Raw genomic sequence first — 19,124 nt, 5'->3', positions numbered from 1 at the left:
CTGGGTGGAACATCATGCTACATGTCTGCGGCATGATGCCCCAGTGCTAGACATCACTATAAACTTTCACACTGCAGACATCGTAGCGATATGACTGCAATATTGTTAAAGCTACGTTAAAAATCCAAATGGCACAAACACACCTTTCTATTTATACTTTGAGTCGTATAAAATCTCTCCGGTTATCGTTCTTAGCGTTATTGGGAATTTTAATTTCTTTTCAAATTCAGCAACGTCATTTATTGTAGCTCCTTTATCCTTGACTGATTCAGCCCATTTTTTTATTTTATTTTTTCACGTCTCTGATCTCTTAGTTGATTCCCACATATCGCGTTTGTAAAATGTTCCGTTACTCGCTCGGCTACACAACTTATTTTCGAAAATTTTATCGGTTTTAGATCATGAATGCTGGGTTTATCATTCAGCGGATATATTGCATAAATTACTGCGGTCACAGGATACACTCTTTCATAATACGGTTTGTCAATACCAGTCAACATTCCTGGTTTGGAATTTTTTTTTCATTATGGAAGGACAGGGTCACGTTTGTCACTGATAATCCAAGTATTGTTTACTTTCTTAATAAACTTTACTCTGAAAAAATATATTTGATTGTCGAGATAATTAATAATTGTAGCCGCTCGTTGGTCGTTCATTGCAGCATCGACACCATTTGTGTTGCGTATGATTTTAAATGCTGACCACACATGAGTTGAGCCATCTATGTGAAATTCTTTCTTAGCATCACGAATACTTTAAATAATCATAGTTTCCGTCGGATCAACCAAAGCCCGTCTTCGTGGGTCAGCGGTTCAAGATCGAGTCTATATTCAGATGGTTTAATCTATATATATATATATATATATATATATATATATATATATATATATATATATATGGTAAAAAATACAGGGAACTGAAAAGATATTATGATATAATAAAAAAACAACATGGATAATAATGACAAAGTCATAAAAATCGCTAAAGATTATCTTGACAGATGTTCAAATAATCATTTAGACAAATGTTATTATTATATAAATGGAGCAAAAAGAATTTGTGAAACATCCTATCAGCAAGAATTATAAAGCATCTCGTGATTGTGTAATCAGCAATTGTCGACTAAAATAACCAGTCGGTTTTGTTACTAATACTGGTTATCTAATGTTTGGTATTGATGGGAATAAAAAATATTACTCTCATAAATTTATTGACGAATTTTTACAGGGGGTAATCGAAGAAGTCTTGTGATCGATCATATTAATAACATAAACTCGGTAACTCTATAAATAATTTGCCAGCCATTACACGGAGTCAAAATTGTAAATTTGGAAATACTGGCCGTAGTAGCAAGATCGCCAGAGCAGTTGTATCTACAAATGTAGAAACTGATGAATAAATAATATTTCAATCAATGAATGCAGCTGGTAGATATTTTGATATATGTCTGCCTTCGGTTCAGCGCGTCGCAAATAGTATTACCAGATCTGCTTTCCCTAAAAAATATAACGAAATATAAGTTTTCATTATTGTTGAAGGGAGATTACTCTGTCAAGCTAAAAATCTATCCGACAGTAATTCAGTAGTTACCTTGCTTGTTACTACGCAATTGACCTCATAAAGGTAGAAAACTCTGTAGCATATCATTCTCCGGTACAGCTTAATTTTTTATCATCGTAACTAATTATAAACCATCTGTGATAATTAATATCAGTGGAGCAACATAATTTTATAATAGTTCAAATTAGTAGAAGAATATTTGTACTTTTTAACTTATTGACAAAATAAATCAAGGCAGAAAACAGTGGTCAAACGTCCACTTATAATCGATACAGTTCAGTTATTTTTAGATCTCTCTGTTATATAGAAATACGTGTATTTTAAATGTGACGTAGTCAAAGGCAGAAATATATACAATATATGATTATTTTAATACGATGTGTTCTGGAAAATGGAAAATAAATCTGCGATGTAGGTATTTGTAGAAAATCCAGCACAGGTAGCTTCATAATAATTTCTGAAATATATATCTAAGATAAGTTCGTAGCGCAATGCTATCGTGTTGGATTCTCGTACTCGATGTCCGGTTTTCAATTCTTGTGACTGACAACTGTTGACGGTGGCGATATTTTCATTGCAAAAAAGTGGGGTCCACCTCAAATTCGAACTTCAACAGAAAAAAAGACATACCCTCCACTCCATGTCACCCCGTGGTGGCTGCTCTTTCGCACTCTGCGGAGGATGATTACTGTGTGTGTGTGTGTGTGTGTGTGTGTGTGTGCAGAAATCTGTTGAACGTAGAGACGGCCCCGTATATGTATTGCACAGTCCTTAGAACTCAGATTGAATATGGTGCTGTAAATAAATGCTGTAAACAGCTTGATATATGTTGTGCCGTCCCTAGAATTATACTAGAATTAAGACTGTATATAGTGCTGTAAATAGCTTAACACTATGCTGTAAATAGCTTGATATATGTTGTGCCGTCTCTAGAATTATACTAGAATTAAGACTGTATATAATAATAATAATAATAATAATAATAATAAAATTAATAATAATAATGAGGACTTTGTATAGCGCCTAATCTTTAGAAGCTCTAAGCGCTTTACAACATTAGACAACACCTATAAGATAAAAAACATATAATAATATTATTACAAAAAACAAACACCATGAAATTAGAAAAACATTAAAAAATAAAAAACATGCTGAGAATATTTCAGGTAGGAAACATTACTAGGTCTTTAAGTTTGTTCTAGCAGTCGAAATAAGTGAGTTTTGAGAGCCCTCTTGAATGTGATCACTGTGTCTTTGTGTCTAAGTTCAGCGAGCTATTCATTCCACGTTGCTGGGCCCTGGTATGCAAAAGAACGCTGTCCATATGACTTTGTTTTCATAGTGGGAATAATGAGTATACGATTGTCAGAAGAGGAGCGTAAGTATCTTGCTGGTGTGTGCACATGGGTGAGGTCGGATAGGTGAATAGAGTCCGACAGTGAAACGTAGCACAGAGAACAAATTTTGTGTTTGATTCTGGATCGAATGGATAGCCAGTGTAGGGTACAGAGCAGCGGGGATGTGTGCTCTGATCGTGGTACTCTAAGTATGATCCGAGCAGCTGTGTTTAAAAGTTTCTGGAGTATATATTGAGATGAACCAGACAGAATTGATTTACAATAGTCCAGTCTTGAAAGTACTAATGAACACACAAGTGTTTTAGTGGCATCAACTGAAAGATATTTGCGAATTGAGCTGATGCGTCTCAGCTCAAGATATGCAGCCTTGCATATCTTCATGACATGTTAGTGCAATGTGAAAGTACTGTCCAGAGTAACACCTATGTTTCTTACTGATTGCGTGAATTTAATGTTGGCGTTGCTGATATTTATTGTTTGAGGTAAAGCATGTGAATGAGAAAGTCTTTCTGTTGTGATCAGAATGGCCTCAGTTTATCTTCATTCATCTGCAGCTTGTTACACGTCATCCATGATTTCACATCAGAAATGCACCTCTCTACACCTTGGATGGTAGCATCAACTTCAGTTGGGTGGCCAGATTTGTATAGTTTGGTGTCATCAGCGTACAATTGGTGAAACACTGGATGATGATCTATGACACTTGAGAACGAATGAGTGTACAGAATGAAGAGAACAGGTCCAAGAACAGACCCCTGTAGAACACCACAACATATATAAACTGGGCTGGAGTGTATTCCATTTGCAGACACAATCTGTGTCCTGTTGACCAAGTAGGACTTGAACCACAGTAAGGCTGTATCATGAATGCCAAATACATGCTGGAGACGGTGAAGTAATATGTCATGGTCTATTGTGTAAATTGCTGCAGACAAATCAAGGAGAGTGGGGGCTGTAATCTTTCCGCTATCCAAAGCAGAGAGAATGTCATTAACTACTTTTAGAAGAGTAGTTTCAGTACTGTGGCAAGGGCGATATGCAGATTGTACATTGCTAAAAGACTGGTTGAATTCAGATGAGATACAAACTGGGATAGAACAACCTTTTCTAAGATTTTTTATATGAATGGGAAATTAGAAACTGGGCGGTAGTTCTTTAAATCGGTATGGTCTAGTGTTGGTTTCTCCAGCAGAGGCTTTGTGGCAGTTTTGAAAAATGATGGGAATTCACCTGATCAGAGAGAGATATTAATAACATCAGTTAGTGAAGGCAATACTGGACCTAAGCACTCAAACAGCAGTGATGTTGGAATTGGACCAAGTTCACATGACTTTGGTGCACTCGTCATCAGGATTGTACGTACGAAATCCATAGAGAGAGGTTCAAATGCGGTTAATGGTTGCCGCTCAAATTCTATATCCCAACTGTATGGTGACGACGAGTCAGTTGAAATTGTGGTGTCAAGCTTATCTCTAATGGTTTGTTGTCACGGAAGAAATTTGCAAACATGTCCGGAAGGTCGACTGGAGAGAAGGTAGTTGGATGTGGTGTAGATTTGTTCCTTGACATTAACTTATTAGTAATCTCGAAGAGCTCTTTGCAGCTGGAACTTTCCATGATCTATCATCGGTAGAGTTTTTTTTGTTGTGTAGCTATCAACAGCTCTTGGCACACATATTTAACAGCGATAATACTCTGAGGACAAGCTGACTTTGATGCTCTGGATAATTTTGTATAATAGCTCTTCAAAAAAAGCATATAATAAATAAACTTATATCGAATTGACTGCTCAGCCAAATCAGCTAAATTTTCCCGCAATGCATCACTTCCCGTGATATCGGTTGCTGGCCCTGAAAATGGTTGACTCCCTACGACAGTTCAAGTGTGCTGACTGTTCGGTGAGCATCAAATCTATGTGTGTACATCTAGTCTACATGGTGGAGAAGAAATGATTGAGTGCCCAAGACAGTTTAAGTGTACAGAGAGTTGGGACAGTAGATCAGGTGCAAGAACTATCATTCGTCACACTCCCGATCTTGTAATTATATTCATTCATTACCATTGCAAAACAGTCCTCGCGAGTGAAGCTAGCAACAACTTAGGTATTTTATGTGAAAATCCAAAACATGGTTGCAATAGTTGTCTTTTCTCTTTTTCTGATTGGAGTTGATTCAACTGGTGAGTAGCATCATATTTTTTTGTTTCCAATCTTGTTTTCTTTCGTTCTTGTCTGCCATGTCAATCCCTCATTTTCCCATTCTTTCTTCTTTCTGTTATTTCTTCCATCCAACCTTCCCTCATTTATTATTGGTCTATTCGCTCTGCATCCTTTATTCCGTTTTCCTTCCATTTCTCTCTTTTCAAATGATATTTACATTAACGTCGTATATATTCATTTTACTAGCCTTAAAGTTATTAATCAAGATTTATAAATAACGCTGCCACCTATCTCTCTATCTGTCTATCTATCTATCTATCTATCTATATATATATATATATATATATATATATATATATATATATATATATATATATATATATATATATATATATATATCTGCCTATCTATTTATGCACAGGATTTATGAGCAACCTTTTCTTGCCATATATACTGGATTTATAAACAACATTGCTAACATATTTACAGGATTTAAGAACAACTCTATGTGCCATATATACAGGATTTATGACTAAATCTGTGTGCCAAACATACAAGTTTTATGAAGAACCGCTGTGTGCCATATATACAGGATATAAAAAAGCTAAATCTGCCATGTATAGAGGATTTATGAACAACCTTTCATGACACATATACAGGGTTTACGAACAACCTTTGGCCATATATACAGGCTATAGGAACAACTCGATCTGCTAAACATATACAGGATGTATGTATGAATAGCGCTATTTGCCATATATACAGAATTTATTAACAAAAATATGTCTGCCATCAATGCAGGAATCATAAACAGGAGGATGTATGAAAAACTCTGATATATATATACATATATATATATATATATATATATATATATATATATATATATATATATATATATATATATATATATATATATATATACGTATGAACGAATCTATCTGCCGTTAATATAGAATTTACGAACAACGCTGCTATATGTACAGGATTGAACTATAACTTTATCTGTCGTATGCTCTTGCCTAATGAATAAATTTGTCTCTCATATAACAAATAGTTATATTTTAAACGATACCAACGAAGAATATTAATTAAATATAAGCTAGATTGAATGTTGCACAATACAATCATCGCATGTCCGTAACGTTTGACAATTTTCATCTGGAAGTTTGTGATGATAATCAACATACAGACCGATAATCAATCAGGAGTGAACGGACTTTGTTAACCTACTATTTGGGTATTATATTCTGTGATAAACAGATACCATTTTATTCAAGATTACTAAGGCGCATACAAGTGCACATTGAGAAACACTATCTCTCCCTATCGTAAATTTTTCCTAAAACTATTATGTGCAATCATTCAAATCAAAATAAAACGGAATACTTAGAAGGAAAGAACTAAACAAAGCTACCGATGCTGGAGAGGAGCATGACGGAACTCATTTGATCCGTGTGAGGCTGTTCATATCGTTCTTTGGGACGTATTGGTTTCTCAGTCTTTTATCTCTCTGCCGGTCGGGATTGTCGCTGTTTAGTGTTCCAGCCTTTGATACGTTGTATTTGGTTCTAGCAATTGGATCATGATTTTTGTTTTGCAGTTTGATTTTCCCCGGATTGCACTGATGATGATTCGTCTCATACATTTATGTGTTTTTGGATATTTTGTCATTTATGGATACAAGTTTTAATTTTATATTGATTGGCACAGTCTGTATTGGGTTTACAATACACCGTGTGCACGCATGTAATTCATCTAAATAGGTCAGAGCGTTCTCAAGTCATAAGGCAGTTTTTACATTCAACATAAGGCCAGACCCCTAATGTATCTATTACCAACGCGAATATCTTGGTGTGAATACATTCAAATGTTACGCATTGTCGCGAATATCTTGGTATGAATACATTCAAATGTTACGCATTGTCGCGAATATCTTGGTATGAATACATTCAAATGTTACGCATTGTCGCGAATATCTTGGTATGAATACATTCAAATGTTAACGCATTGTCATATGTTTACAGAATGTTTTGTTTCATTTGCCTATGTTTTTTTTTTACTGTCTTACGTACGAGTAGGCCTAATGTTCATTGTCAACTTCAGTATGATTTCCATCAGGCTTTATTGAGACACTTTGAATTTCTGTACGAGTGTTTATACTGCCGTGCGTTATGATTGTTTAGTTATGCTGCTCGTTCAGGTAAAGAGGTCATTAAAAAAGTCACATAGTGACATCAGTATCCGTGACTGTGCAAGTCAGAGTGGGGGGGGGGGAAGAGGAGATAAATTTTGTTTCGACCACCAGTTTTATAAATATATACATGTCATTTGCCGGTCGTGCTTAGTATTTCGAAATAATGCTCATCTAAGTGCGTTCTGTGCTTGGGGCAAATGGCAAAGAGCAAATGGCAAGCCATAAATCGCGACTTGTAATTTATAACTTATGGATTAGTGTGACCCTTGTACTGAAGTAAAGGTACCAAGGGTAATGTGTCATAGTTTTCAATACTATGAGCGACTGTTAAGATGAGACATAGTGTCAGGAGACGACATATGCTCACTAAAATGTTGAGTGGTCAAGAAGATGGTATTATATATTAAATGTGAAGTTAAATGACTTTAGTCACTAGTCAATAGTTTATTATCATAGGCATTTGTATAATTATAAAGTACATATTTCAACACTGCGTGGTTATCAAATGCTACATGTACAACGTCAAAGCATAAATTCAAAATAGAAGTCGTCAAGAGCTGGAAAAGTGATGATGAACAAATATATAAATATTACTTTAAAAGTAATAATATGTTATTTTAAACGCTTTGTTAACAAATTTAGCTAGTGAACTTATTCTTTTCTTATTACTTAAAGTTAGCGATTACTTGTACTTGTGCATGGATGATTTATTCCAGAAGTACTTATGAATCAAGTTTACACGCAGGAAATACTAAAATAAAATAAAATAAAATGATACTCACCTTCAACATCATGGCTATCAAGAGCATACGATATATTTTACTTCCGTAAATGATATTGCTTGAATGAACTCCCATTTTCAATTCTCAAATTATGGGAAGACACGCAAAATATTTCCCAAGCTGATCAATATTATGGTTACACAAGAATCTGAAATATTCTTCGAGTCCCAATTCGGTTTAGATATGTTTAGATAGGGACAGATTGTTTGAGTTTTGTAAAAAAATTTTTACTCTAGTCTGATAGAAAATTGCAGGTAACTGTTTAAAATTGGAATAAACTTGGAACAATTCACAGAATCGCACCTCACCAAAACCAAATATGTTCACAGTATGAACCGACATCTCAAGTAGATATTTTTAAATTTTGAAAATAAATGTTTGAAATCTACCGCAGAAATCGCTGCAAATTGCGCTACACTTCACGTGGTCGTGAACTTTAATTTCGGATCTCCGGACTGGGCCAGATACATATGCGAAGGATGTATTCGAGTTGAATGATACAGAAAAAATGGGAAAATTGCAGAAAATGGTAAACAACTCCATCACATGCTGAATTACGCTGGGAAAAATATGTGACTGATGTATTTTAAACATTCACGTCGATAGTGTGTGCTACAATGGATATAGTTTTTGACGTCACTAAGTCGCATCCGGTCATTAGTCTATAAATTCACTTTCACCATCAGGGTCATTTTTAGATTTCAATAAATAAAGCATTAAAAAAGGGGATGAAATAACTTTTGAGTACTTATAGATGTCTTGGACAGATAAGTCTTCTTATATTACGGCTTAGTGACGTTATGAGATATTAAATATACGTGTACAATTTTAAAATATGTATGGATTTGTTAAGTCGACAGGCTTCATGATGCTATCTGAGACATAATGTGGTGTTAAATCTACGTGTGCATTTTGAAAATATGCCACATGTATTTGTTAACTCGACATGCTTCATGATGTCATCTGCGACGTTATAAGATTTCAAATCTACGTTTACGATTTGAAAACATGCATGGATAGGTTAATTTTGGCAGGCTTCTTGATGTTATCTGTGACATTATGAGATGTAAAATCTGCGTGTTCAAATCAAAGACATACAACATGGATTTGTTAACTCGACATGCTTCATGGTGCTATCTGTGACGTTATTTTTAAATCTACATGTACAATTTGAAAATGTGCATGGATTTGTTAACTCGACAGGCTTCATGATGCCATCTGTGACACTGTGAGATGTTAAATCTACGTGTACATTTGAAAACATACGACACGGATTTGTTAAACCGACAGGCTTCTTGATGCTGTCTGTGACATTATGAGATGTTAAATCTACGTGTACAGTTTGAAGACATGCATGGATTTGTTAACTCGACAGGCTTCATGATGCTATCAGGGACATTATTTCAACTTGTATTGGGGGGGGGGGGCAAAACTTGACGGGCTTGTTAATTTTCGTATATAGGCTACAGCAATTTTAAAGCACATGCAAATTCAGAGGGGGTGGGTAAACGCACCCACCCACCCCGCGCACCCTTCCCAAATGACGTCCCTGGATGCTATCTGTGACATTGTGAAATGTTTAATCTATGTGTACAATTTGAAAACATGCGACACGGATTTGTTAAGTCGACAGGCTTCATGATGCTATATGTAACTTTATGAGATGTTAAATCTACGTGTACAGTTTGAAGACATACGACATGAACTTGTTAACTCGACAGCATAGTATTCTTATGATATTCTTGTTACGTTTTCATGTCATGCACTGTCATGTAAATGCAATGCATTTACCACTTTTATGACCTGAAGTTTTCATTTGCTTCCACATACAAATGTGTATGCCAGATATCAATGGCCATTTTCCCCTTTATTTTCTCAAGTTCGATCGGACCATTCCTGTAACAGACCCTGTATAGACGGTGCTGCATCCCGCACATGCGAGTACTACTTTACTGTGGAATATTACTGGGTTTTATCCAAGGTTTGTTGTCATAATACATGTAATTAATTTCATGGAACAATCTACAAATTAACATCGTGTAACGAATTCTTCACTAGAAATTAAAATGCATTGAGCTTATCAATAATCCTTCATTGGAAAGCATGGATATCTTTATGCATAATCTGCTTCTGACAAATTTCAGGAACTCCATGACAAATTTCAGAAACTCCAGGAACTCCATGACAAATTTCAGAAATTCCATGACGAATTTCAGGAACTCCATGATGAATTTCAGGAATTCCATGACGAATTTTGAGTAGATAATCCATAACGAAAAAAAAATATATTTGAAAAACCGATTTTTATTATAAAATAACCAAAATAAGATGAGGCTAAGAAAATACACCGAACAAGAACATATTTGCAGAATTAAATTATAATAGTTTCAGCTTTCTTTCCGTTCCGCACAAAGTTTTAGAATAATTTGAAAATATTCATAAATAAACCAAATCTCGTCATAAGTCAAGTCTCGTCTTAATTGTATTGTTTTTATTCGGGGCGGGGGAGGCTCTGGAGTGCATGGAGTACACTCCCATTTAGATTAGTTTGGAATTATAGTGAAATCGTTTTCGTGCATTTCTGTCAAAATTATATTTAAAAAATGCCATGTCCAAAATTAAAATATAAATACATTAAGATAATTGTGTCAGCCAATTACATCTAGACAGTGATTTAACGTTTTCGAGTACATAAATATCACGTGGACTGTCAAGAGCATACCTCACTGATATTCCGTAGGGACATCTCGCCAAACATGGAGTGTAAAGCTATGAGGTCGGCACATAGTACAGCTTGTGTTTATTAAACAAATGGCATAGCTCTGAATTGTAGAGAAATGTTGAATGAAACAAAAGTTTTCTTAACTATATATCGCTAAACTCTGCTTTTACTCTAGCCCCCCCCCCACCAACTTAGTTATCGCTAAACTCTGCTTTTACTCTAGTCTCCAGCTTAGTTATCGCTTAACTCTGATTTTATTCTAGCCCCAGCTTAGTTATCGCTAAACTCTGCTTTTACGCTAGCCCTCAGCTTGATTATCGCTAAACTCTGCTTTTACCCTAGCCCCCAGCTTAGTTATCGCTAAACTACGCTTTTACTCCAGCCCCCAGCTTAGTTATCGCTAAACTATGCTTTTACTCCAGCCCCCAGCTTAGTTATCGCTAAACTCTGCTTTTACTCCAGCCCCCAGCTTAGTTATCGCTAAACTCTGCTTTTACTCCAACCCCCAGCTTAGTTATCGCTAAACTCTGCTTTTACTCCAGCCCCCAGCTTAGTTATCGCTAAACTATGCTTTTACTCTAGCCCCCAGCTTAGTTATCGCTAAAATCTGCTTTTACTCCAGCCCCCAGCTTAGTTATCGCTAAACTCTGATTTTACTCTAGCCCCCCAGCTTAGTTTTGAAGAATCTGTTTAACATGCCGATAGGTCAACATCAAATATGGATATCGGAGAAATTAATAAAACGAATTATTGCGTATTCATGAGAAATTAATAAAACGAATTATTGCGTATTCATTTAGTTTGCAATAAAATACCTGACATACCATTGGCTTTTAATTGTGGAAGTTGCTAACACTAGGGTAGCAACTTAAAATTAAGCAGACATTGCTAACTGATTTAACATTTTGACTGATCAATCGCATACTTTTTTTCTTACAGGCCAGATATCGAATGAAACAAAACAGCATTAACAATTTACCTTAGAGCATTAAACCTGCTGTTACTGTTGATTTCACCGTGAGGTTTACAATCGACCTAGTAAAGCATAATTACATGTACAGAAGAAATTTGCACACCTAATCAATTCCAATTTGTCTGAACCACATCATATGGCTAATATATCTGTCTTCCGTTAAAGATGGCTCGTGTTTAAATCCGAGAAGGGGAAAATTACTTTTTCTTAAGATACTATTTTACTTTGAATTTGGAAAGAAAATTATGTTACTGCTCATATTTTCTGTGAATAATCACAAAACACAGCAGAACATAAACGGTAAACCGCTGACATCGCCCAGGATTCTGTAAAAACACTGCTACTTCAGTCTGTTATAGAGCACATCTTGTTAACAAATACGTTTGAACATAAAATAATAAAAAATGTTTGGGACGAGTAAATAATGGATATATTTCATCTCATAGGTAAAAAAAATCAAGTATTTTCACCCAATCAATGAAATGTATCGGTTATTCACTTGTTTCAAGCAAATATATAATGTAATAAATAAGGCGTATGCGCATTTGGTTATAGCGTCCCGTTTTAAGGAATTCTTAGATTTGTGTGATTACTTGTGTGATTATTGGAATTCGGCGCAATGGAAATATTCCTAGCCCGAAATAATTAGCCAATTATCAGGAGCAAACGTCACGGAGTGAAGTGTTAGTGAGTTTCCATGATGCTAGTGAATTCAGGCCAAAACCAAATGAATGTCCCTGAGTAAGATAGACCATGTTAACATCTGGTGGTGTACATTGGTGGTGTGACTGCAGTGGCAGTATTTACGGTAGGAAACCGGTAAATTACACAAGGGATTAAATAAGAAGGGACTTAGTAGATACCGTTTATGTCGCCATGGGGGTAAATGTGGTGCAGTTATATTGTCGAAATGTGCCTGGAAAGCATACTTTGACTGGCCTAAGGTGGCGGAGTTAAAATAGTTCCCAGTGTTATGGGATACTCATATAATTTCTAAGGCGTGAACGGTTAGCGGTACGGAAACATGATGAAGATAAAATATGTAGATGTGTGGTTGATAAATATTTGCCAGGTTGTTTTATCTGTGGTCTTGCATTAATTGGAGTAAAATTTAGGTATAGAATGGACACGTCGGGCTTTCTAATTTACAACTGAAGTTGTATGGAAGTCTTTGGAAAGCAGGGGTAAACTTATGACTTCTAGCTAGAATCGCGCCAGGGTTTGTCAACCGCTCGGTCAAGTAAATACCCCTGTATATATATATATAATTTAACAAAGGTAATCAGCTATAACCACACTGAAAATAATTTAGATAAATAATATGACTGTCAGCAAACATCAACAGTCTTTTCTCACCGAGTGCTAAAACAACACGTGAATGTATTGGTAACGAGCTAACTACAATTGTATTAAAATGTATGTGCAGTTTTCTTCGAACGTCACTTGGTTGATGAAAAAGAAACCAAATGGTACTGCTTTACTGACTAAGTAAATTTTATTTTAGTGTTGGCGTATCCCAAAAAATTTTGGCTGTTGCTAAACATTATACTGCGATAAATCTTATATTCCTTATTGTTTGTGAGATATTTCTATACAGATAGCTTATTATACATTTTTATGGAAAAAATGCAATGGCCCCGCACCAAACCTGATTTTGTAAAGATGAATGTTTTGTACGAAATATTTCCAAAGTAAGAATAACTCTGTATCAAGAACAGTTTTGTAGAATCCTCTCAAGTATCCATTATGGGGCGGGATACGGCACCCTTTAGGCACTGATGATGTATGCATTATGGAGAAGATATACGGTACACTTTAACGTTAAGACAAAGATGATGTATGCATTATGTGGTAGAGATACGGTAGACTTTAAAGTTAAGACACTGATGACGCACACGTTATGAAGAAGACATACGGTAAACCCTAACGTTAAGACACTGATGACGCATATATTATGAGGAAGATATACGGTACACTGTAACGTTAAGACACTGATGACGATAGATTATGAGGAATATATACGGTACATTCTAACGTTAAGAAACTGATGACGCATACATTATGAGGAAGATTTACGGTACACTAACGTTAAGACACTGATGACGCATACATTGTGAGGAATATATACGGTACAATCTAACGTTAAGACACTGATGACGCATACGTTATGAAGAAGATATACTGTACACTCTAACGTTAAGACACTGATGACGCATACGTTATGAAGAAGCTATACGGTAAACTTTAACATTAAGACACTGATGACGCATACATCTGAGGAAGATATCCGGTAAACTTTAACGTTAAGACACTGATGACGTATACATTATGAGAAAGATATACGGTAAACTTTAACGTTAAGACACTGATGACGTATACATTATGAGAAAGATATACGGTAAACTTTAACATTAAGACACTGATGACGCATACATTATGAGGAAGATATACGGTAAACTTTAACGTTAAGACACTGATGACGCATACATTATGAGGAAGATATACGGTAAACTTTAACGTTAAGACACTGATGACGTATACATTATGAGAAAGATATACGGTAAACTTTAACGTTAAGGCACTGATGACGTATACATTATGAGAAAGATATACGGTAAACTTTAACGTTAAGACACTGATGACGTATACATTATGAGGAAGATATCCGGTAAACTTTAACGTTAAGACACTGATGATATACAATTTTCTTTCCGTTCTTCAGTCCTTTCTGCATAGCTTGTTATTAGGTTACGAAAAAGCAATCAACATTAACGTTATTAATTTAATAAACATATTTCTATCCATATGATGACGATACCATTTTACGTAACTGAATTATTTGTAAAAGAATTATTTATCTTTTTTTGTTGTTGATGTTTATGAACTTTCAGTGCAAGCCATATTAAGTTAAACGAAATAAATTAAGCCTTTTGTTATCCATACGTCGATGTCTTGTTTAGATGTTGACGCTATTTTCGTTTCTTTTCTATTCCTTTTGGTATTTGCATAAGTTTTCTTTTAGTTATTGGACTTGTTCAGTGCAAACCCTGTCATCATGATTATACAAAACTACATGTCCTAGACACTTTTTATTCTGTATACATTTTGATATTATTTTGTAGATGACTTGATAAGATTTTTACTGTTTAATTGATTCAAAAAACAAAAAAACAACAAAAAAATGAGCCAAACTAAATTTGAGACAACGACGTTTTTTTTAGTGAACAATTGATCGAACCATTACGTATAACATTTTGATGTAGGCACTTGAGATTTGGGTTGTTTATATTGATAAATGTTAATTGATTAGATTTGTGTGCTCTTTAATGTAATGTTTGGGACCTTTATCAGGCCTCCGGACGCCACAAAAGTATACCTTTTTTCCGAAATGGGAGCATTCGAATTGTCCAAACAAAAATCTGATTTTTTTTCAGGCATGTCACGAGTGTCCTTTTAACCAGACGGACTGCTTCCGCCCTCATTGCGTCACGGCAAATGGCTATCCTCGACCAATCATAACTGTAAATCGAATGATGCCTGGGCCCAGCATAGAGGTGAGTACAGTCTTAATGTTGCCAGTTACGTATCACCAAATTAATAGTCATCGAAGACCAGTCCAATGAGATTTAAATCATACACAAGCAAGTAACAAGGCCACTCTAATGAGATTTAATCATACACAAGTAAGTAAGAAGACCACTCTAATGAGATTTAAATCATACACAAGTAAGTAACAAGACCACTCTAATAAGATTTAATCATACTCAAGTAAGAAACAAGACCACTCTAATGAGATTTAATTATACTCAAGTAAGAAACAAGACCACTCTAATGAGATTTAAATCATACTCAAGTAAGAAACAAGACCAGTCTAATGAGATTTAATCATACACAAGCAAGTAAGAAGACCACTCTAATGAGATTTAATTATACTCAAGTAAGAAACAAGACCACTCTAATGAGATTTAAATCATACAGAAGTAAGTAACAAGACCAGTCTAATGAGATTTAATCATGCTCAAGTAAGAAACAAGACCAGTCTAATGAGATTTAATCATACTCAAGTAAGAAACAAGACCAGTCTAATGAGATTTAATCATAAACAAGTAAGTAAGAAGACCACTCTAATGAGATTTAATTATACTCAAGGAAGAAACAAGATCACTCTAATGAGATTTAAATCATACACAAGTAAGTAACAAGACCAGTCTAATGAGATTTAATCATACACAAGTAAGTAAGAAGACCAGTCTAATGAGATTTAATCATACACAAGTAAGTAAGAAGACCAGTCTAATGAGATTTACTCATACACAAGTAAGAAGACTAGCCTGATGTGATTTTAATCATACACTAGTAAGTAAGCACTTAAGCGGCATTTTTCTCACAAACATAATAGATTCCCCCACTTTGCTGGTATAAGCTCCAGCGACTGAAATCATGTATAAATAAGTCATTTGCCATTAATTAGTATTTTCCCTCACATTGCTGGTATACGCTCGAGCGCAACATGGAGATTAGTTTTAAATTCAAGCTGGTGATAGACTAAAAAGCAAAGATAATTTTACCGAAGCACGATGCACTTGTAAGGTAGATATTTATTCTTATTTTATGACTGCAGATAGTAATGGTTCCTTTTGTCCCTTGTTATGGTCTGTTCACTGAATAGAGTTCTTTTCGTCATTCCCAATTTATGGATGGGTCTACTCTCGGATAGAAAGAAAGAGAGAAAGACATCATTCTTGCCTCATTTTGCAGGCTGAGTCACACTTACATCGCTAGTAGTAGCGAAGAGGTGCTAAGTTCGAACTGGAAAAAAGAAGCCAGAATCTTAAATCTGCAACACAGTCTGCAATCCTTTATTAAAAATAAACATCAGCCGATAAAGTAACATTACACATAAATCAAGTTAGGCATTTAAGATATTGTTGTATTTATTTAAAGCTTACCAACTTGATAAATTCCGTAATTTATGCATTTTTGAATTGAAAGCCAAATACATTACCTATATTGCAAAAATGCTTAAGAATAAAATATTACAAACATATACCAAAGTTATTTTCAATCAAAGCATTCGATCGAATGGTTGTTCTAAAACGTAAAATAATATTTTCTGTAATATAAAAGGTATTTCGTTTCTAAGTTAATTATTAGTAAGTATCAAGTTGGTATCAACCATTTTTACAAAAGCCAGTCTTAATGCTATAAATTAACACAATTCTAAATAAATTGAAACAATCCAATACTTACTATATTTAAAAATCTATATTGTATAATAATAGCATATTACAGGCTCTTTAGAGGTAAGTGGAACAATTTTAAAATATGTTTCTTCTCAATGTATTAGGTACCTAGGAAAATAATCTCGAAACTACGACTAAGTACATTCCTCTTGCCTGGAGAAAAAACTCAGAATCTGAAGTCTGCAACATAGCAATTCTGACCAGGCTGTCGAGAGCGGAGTGCACACACACACACACACACACACACACACACACACACAATACATATATAATGGTTCCTATTCTGACAGGCGTTTGCTTTGTCCTTAATGGGTCATGGCTTATAACACTAAGCTTCAACTTATGTTTTCTTGGAGCGCATATGGCTGATCGTGCTTCAAAAAACCCACGAAGAGCCCTCCATTTTGCATTCCGCTTTCAAGAATAATTTGCCCGCTTAGTGCATAACTCAGATTCTGAACTAGTTTCAGTCATCATACCTTCTTACGTCAGTGGCTGGGAATGTTGGTGTAAATTGCATGTTCATGTATGTAATGTATTTGCTATCGACTTGTGACACCTAAGAGCTATTAGTAGTAAATGGGGCCACCCTTGGGACAATGGGACTTAGCATTAAAAACACCCCTGGGCCACTCTAGGGACAATGGAAATTTAACATGGAGAAAAACGCTGGGCCACTCTAGGGACAATGGGAATTTAACATAGAGTTTGGGCTTGTCTAGGGACAAGGGGAATTGAACATGGGAATAGAGTTTGGGTTTGTCTAGGGACAAGGGGAATTGAATATGGGATTTTTTTTTTTAAAGTTTTTTTAAATTTAAATTTAAATTTAAATTTAAAAAAGGGTAGGCAATGGAAAGGCTATCTCTTTTCGAGAAATATGGCTGGCCCTGAAAAGGGCCTTTGGGTTTTCTTCTTCTTCTGCTTCTAATTTCTTCTTTTTCTCCACCAACTTCTTATTTTATCTCCAACACTCTTTCTCTTCTTTTCTTTCTTTTTTTTCTCCTCCTCTTCTTTCTTCTTCTCTTCCTCCTCTTCTTTCTTCCTCTTTTCATTTTCTTCTTCTTTTTCAATTTTTTCATTCCATGCTCTCATCCTTATCCTTTCCTCTTCATCCTCCTTCTCCTCCTTTATCTCTTTCATTACACCACTTATCTTGTCCTTTACCTTTCTCAAGTTATTAATTTCCATCTTTACACGATGGGGACTATAGGAATAATGGTCTTCAGTGAGTCTTATTAACATCTGTTCCATCATTCCTAAGTTGTCTAAAACGTCTTGCAATGTTTGTATTTTGTCCATTTGGTTAGAAGCCATCTTCTTTGTAGAATGGTTTGAACGACGAATACTGTGGGTTCTTATAGTGAAAGCGCGGACGTGAAGGAAAACATCCCCCTACTTTTCTCATTTCATATAATAAAACCCAAACTATACTCTCCACATACGCTAAGAAACAATAAACAAAATCCATAATCTACTATCCACACAATCGTACGTGATCGGTTACAAAACCCAAACTATACTCTCCACATACGCTAAGAAACAATAAACAAAATCCATAATCTACTATCCACACAATCGTACGTGAGCGGTTACAAAACCCAAACTATGCTCTCCACATACGCTAAGAAACAATAAACAAAATCCATAATCTACTATCCACACAATTGTACGTGAGCAGTTACAAACACAAACACACAAACACATACCCTCGCACTATGAAAAAAGAGTTAGTGTTTATAATCACACTACTCTACCTACACACACACACACACACACACATTGGCAAATCGATAGTTATTTCTTTTCTAGAGCATTGGGTAGCCCTTAAAAGGGCTGTTTTTTTTTTAACTCCAGATGCACCTATCTAATGGTTGCACCTTCCTGGCCTGGCGCCACACACGCATCTTCTTCCCCAGTCTCCTTTCACCTTTCTTCTGGGGAGCGCAGAGGGAGGATGATTCGCTTCAACACCCTAATCCTCTGTCTCGGGAATATTGTACGACATCCTCTCTTCTAGTTTCTTTTCCTCCTCTTCCTTCTGTCTTCTCTCCTCCTCTTCGTTCTTCATTCTTTCCTCTTCTACTATAGCCTCCGCGGGCCAGTTCATTTAACAGGCGCCTGACATATT

The 19,124-nt window shown here is 35.4% G+C and overlaps 1 protein-coding gene across 1 annotated transcript in view; it reads left to right on the top strand.

The window, feature by feature from the left end:
• Positions 1-4,927: 4,927 nt before the first annotated feature.
• Positions 4,928-19,124, top strand: part of LOC149804208 (multicopper oxidase 3-like) — a 114,200-nt gene continuing 100,003 nt past the window's right edge. The window contains exons 1-3 of the mRNA XM_089951260.1: positions 4,928-5,096; positions 9,936-10,036; positions 15,185-15,304. Of these exons, the coding sequence (XP_089807386.1) occupies positions 5,045-5,096; positions 9,936-10,036; positions 15,185-15,304 (273 nt within the window). The 5' untranslated portion in view covers positions 4,928-5,044. The remainder of the gene's footprint in view (positions 5,097-9,935; positions 10,037-15,184; positions 15,305-19,124) is intronic.

This window comes from Sinohyriopsis cumingii, chromosome 2 (assembly GCF_028554795.1).
Source record: "Sinohyriopsis cumingii isolate HCF-2022 chromosome 2, ASM2855479v2, whole genome shotgun sequence".
Taxonomy (NCBI): domain Eukaryota; kingdom Metazoa; phylum Mollusca; class Bivalvia; order Unionida; family Unionidae; genus Sinohyriopsis; species Sinohyriopsis cumingii.
The sequence above is the reverse complement of the archived record's forward strand: the minus strand, read 5'-3'. Positions and strand labels throughout refer to the sequence as shown.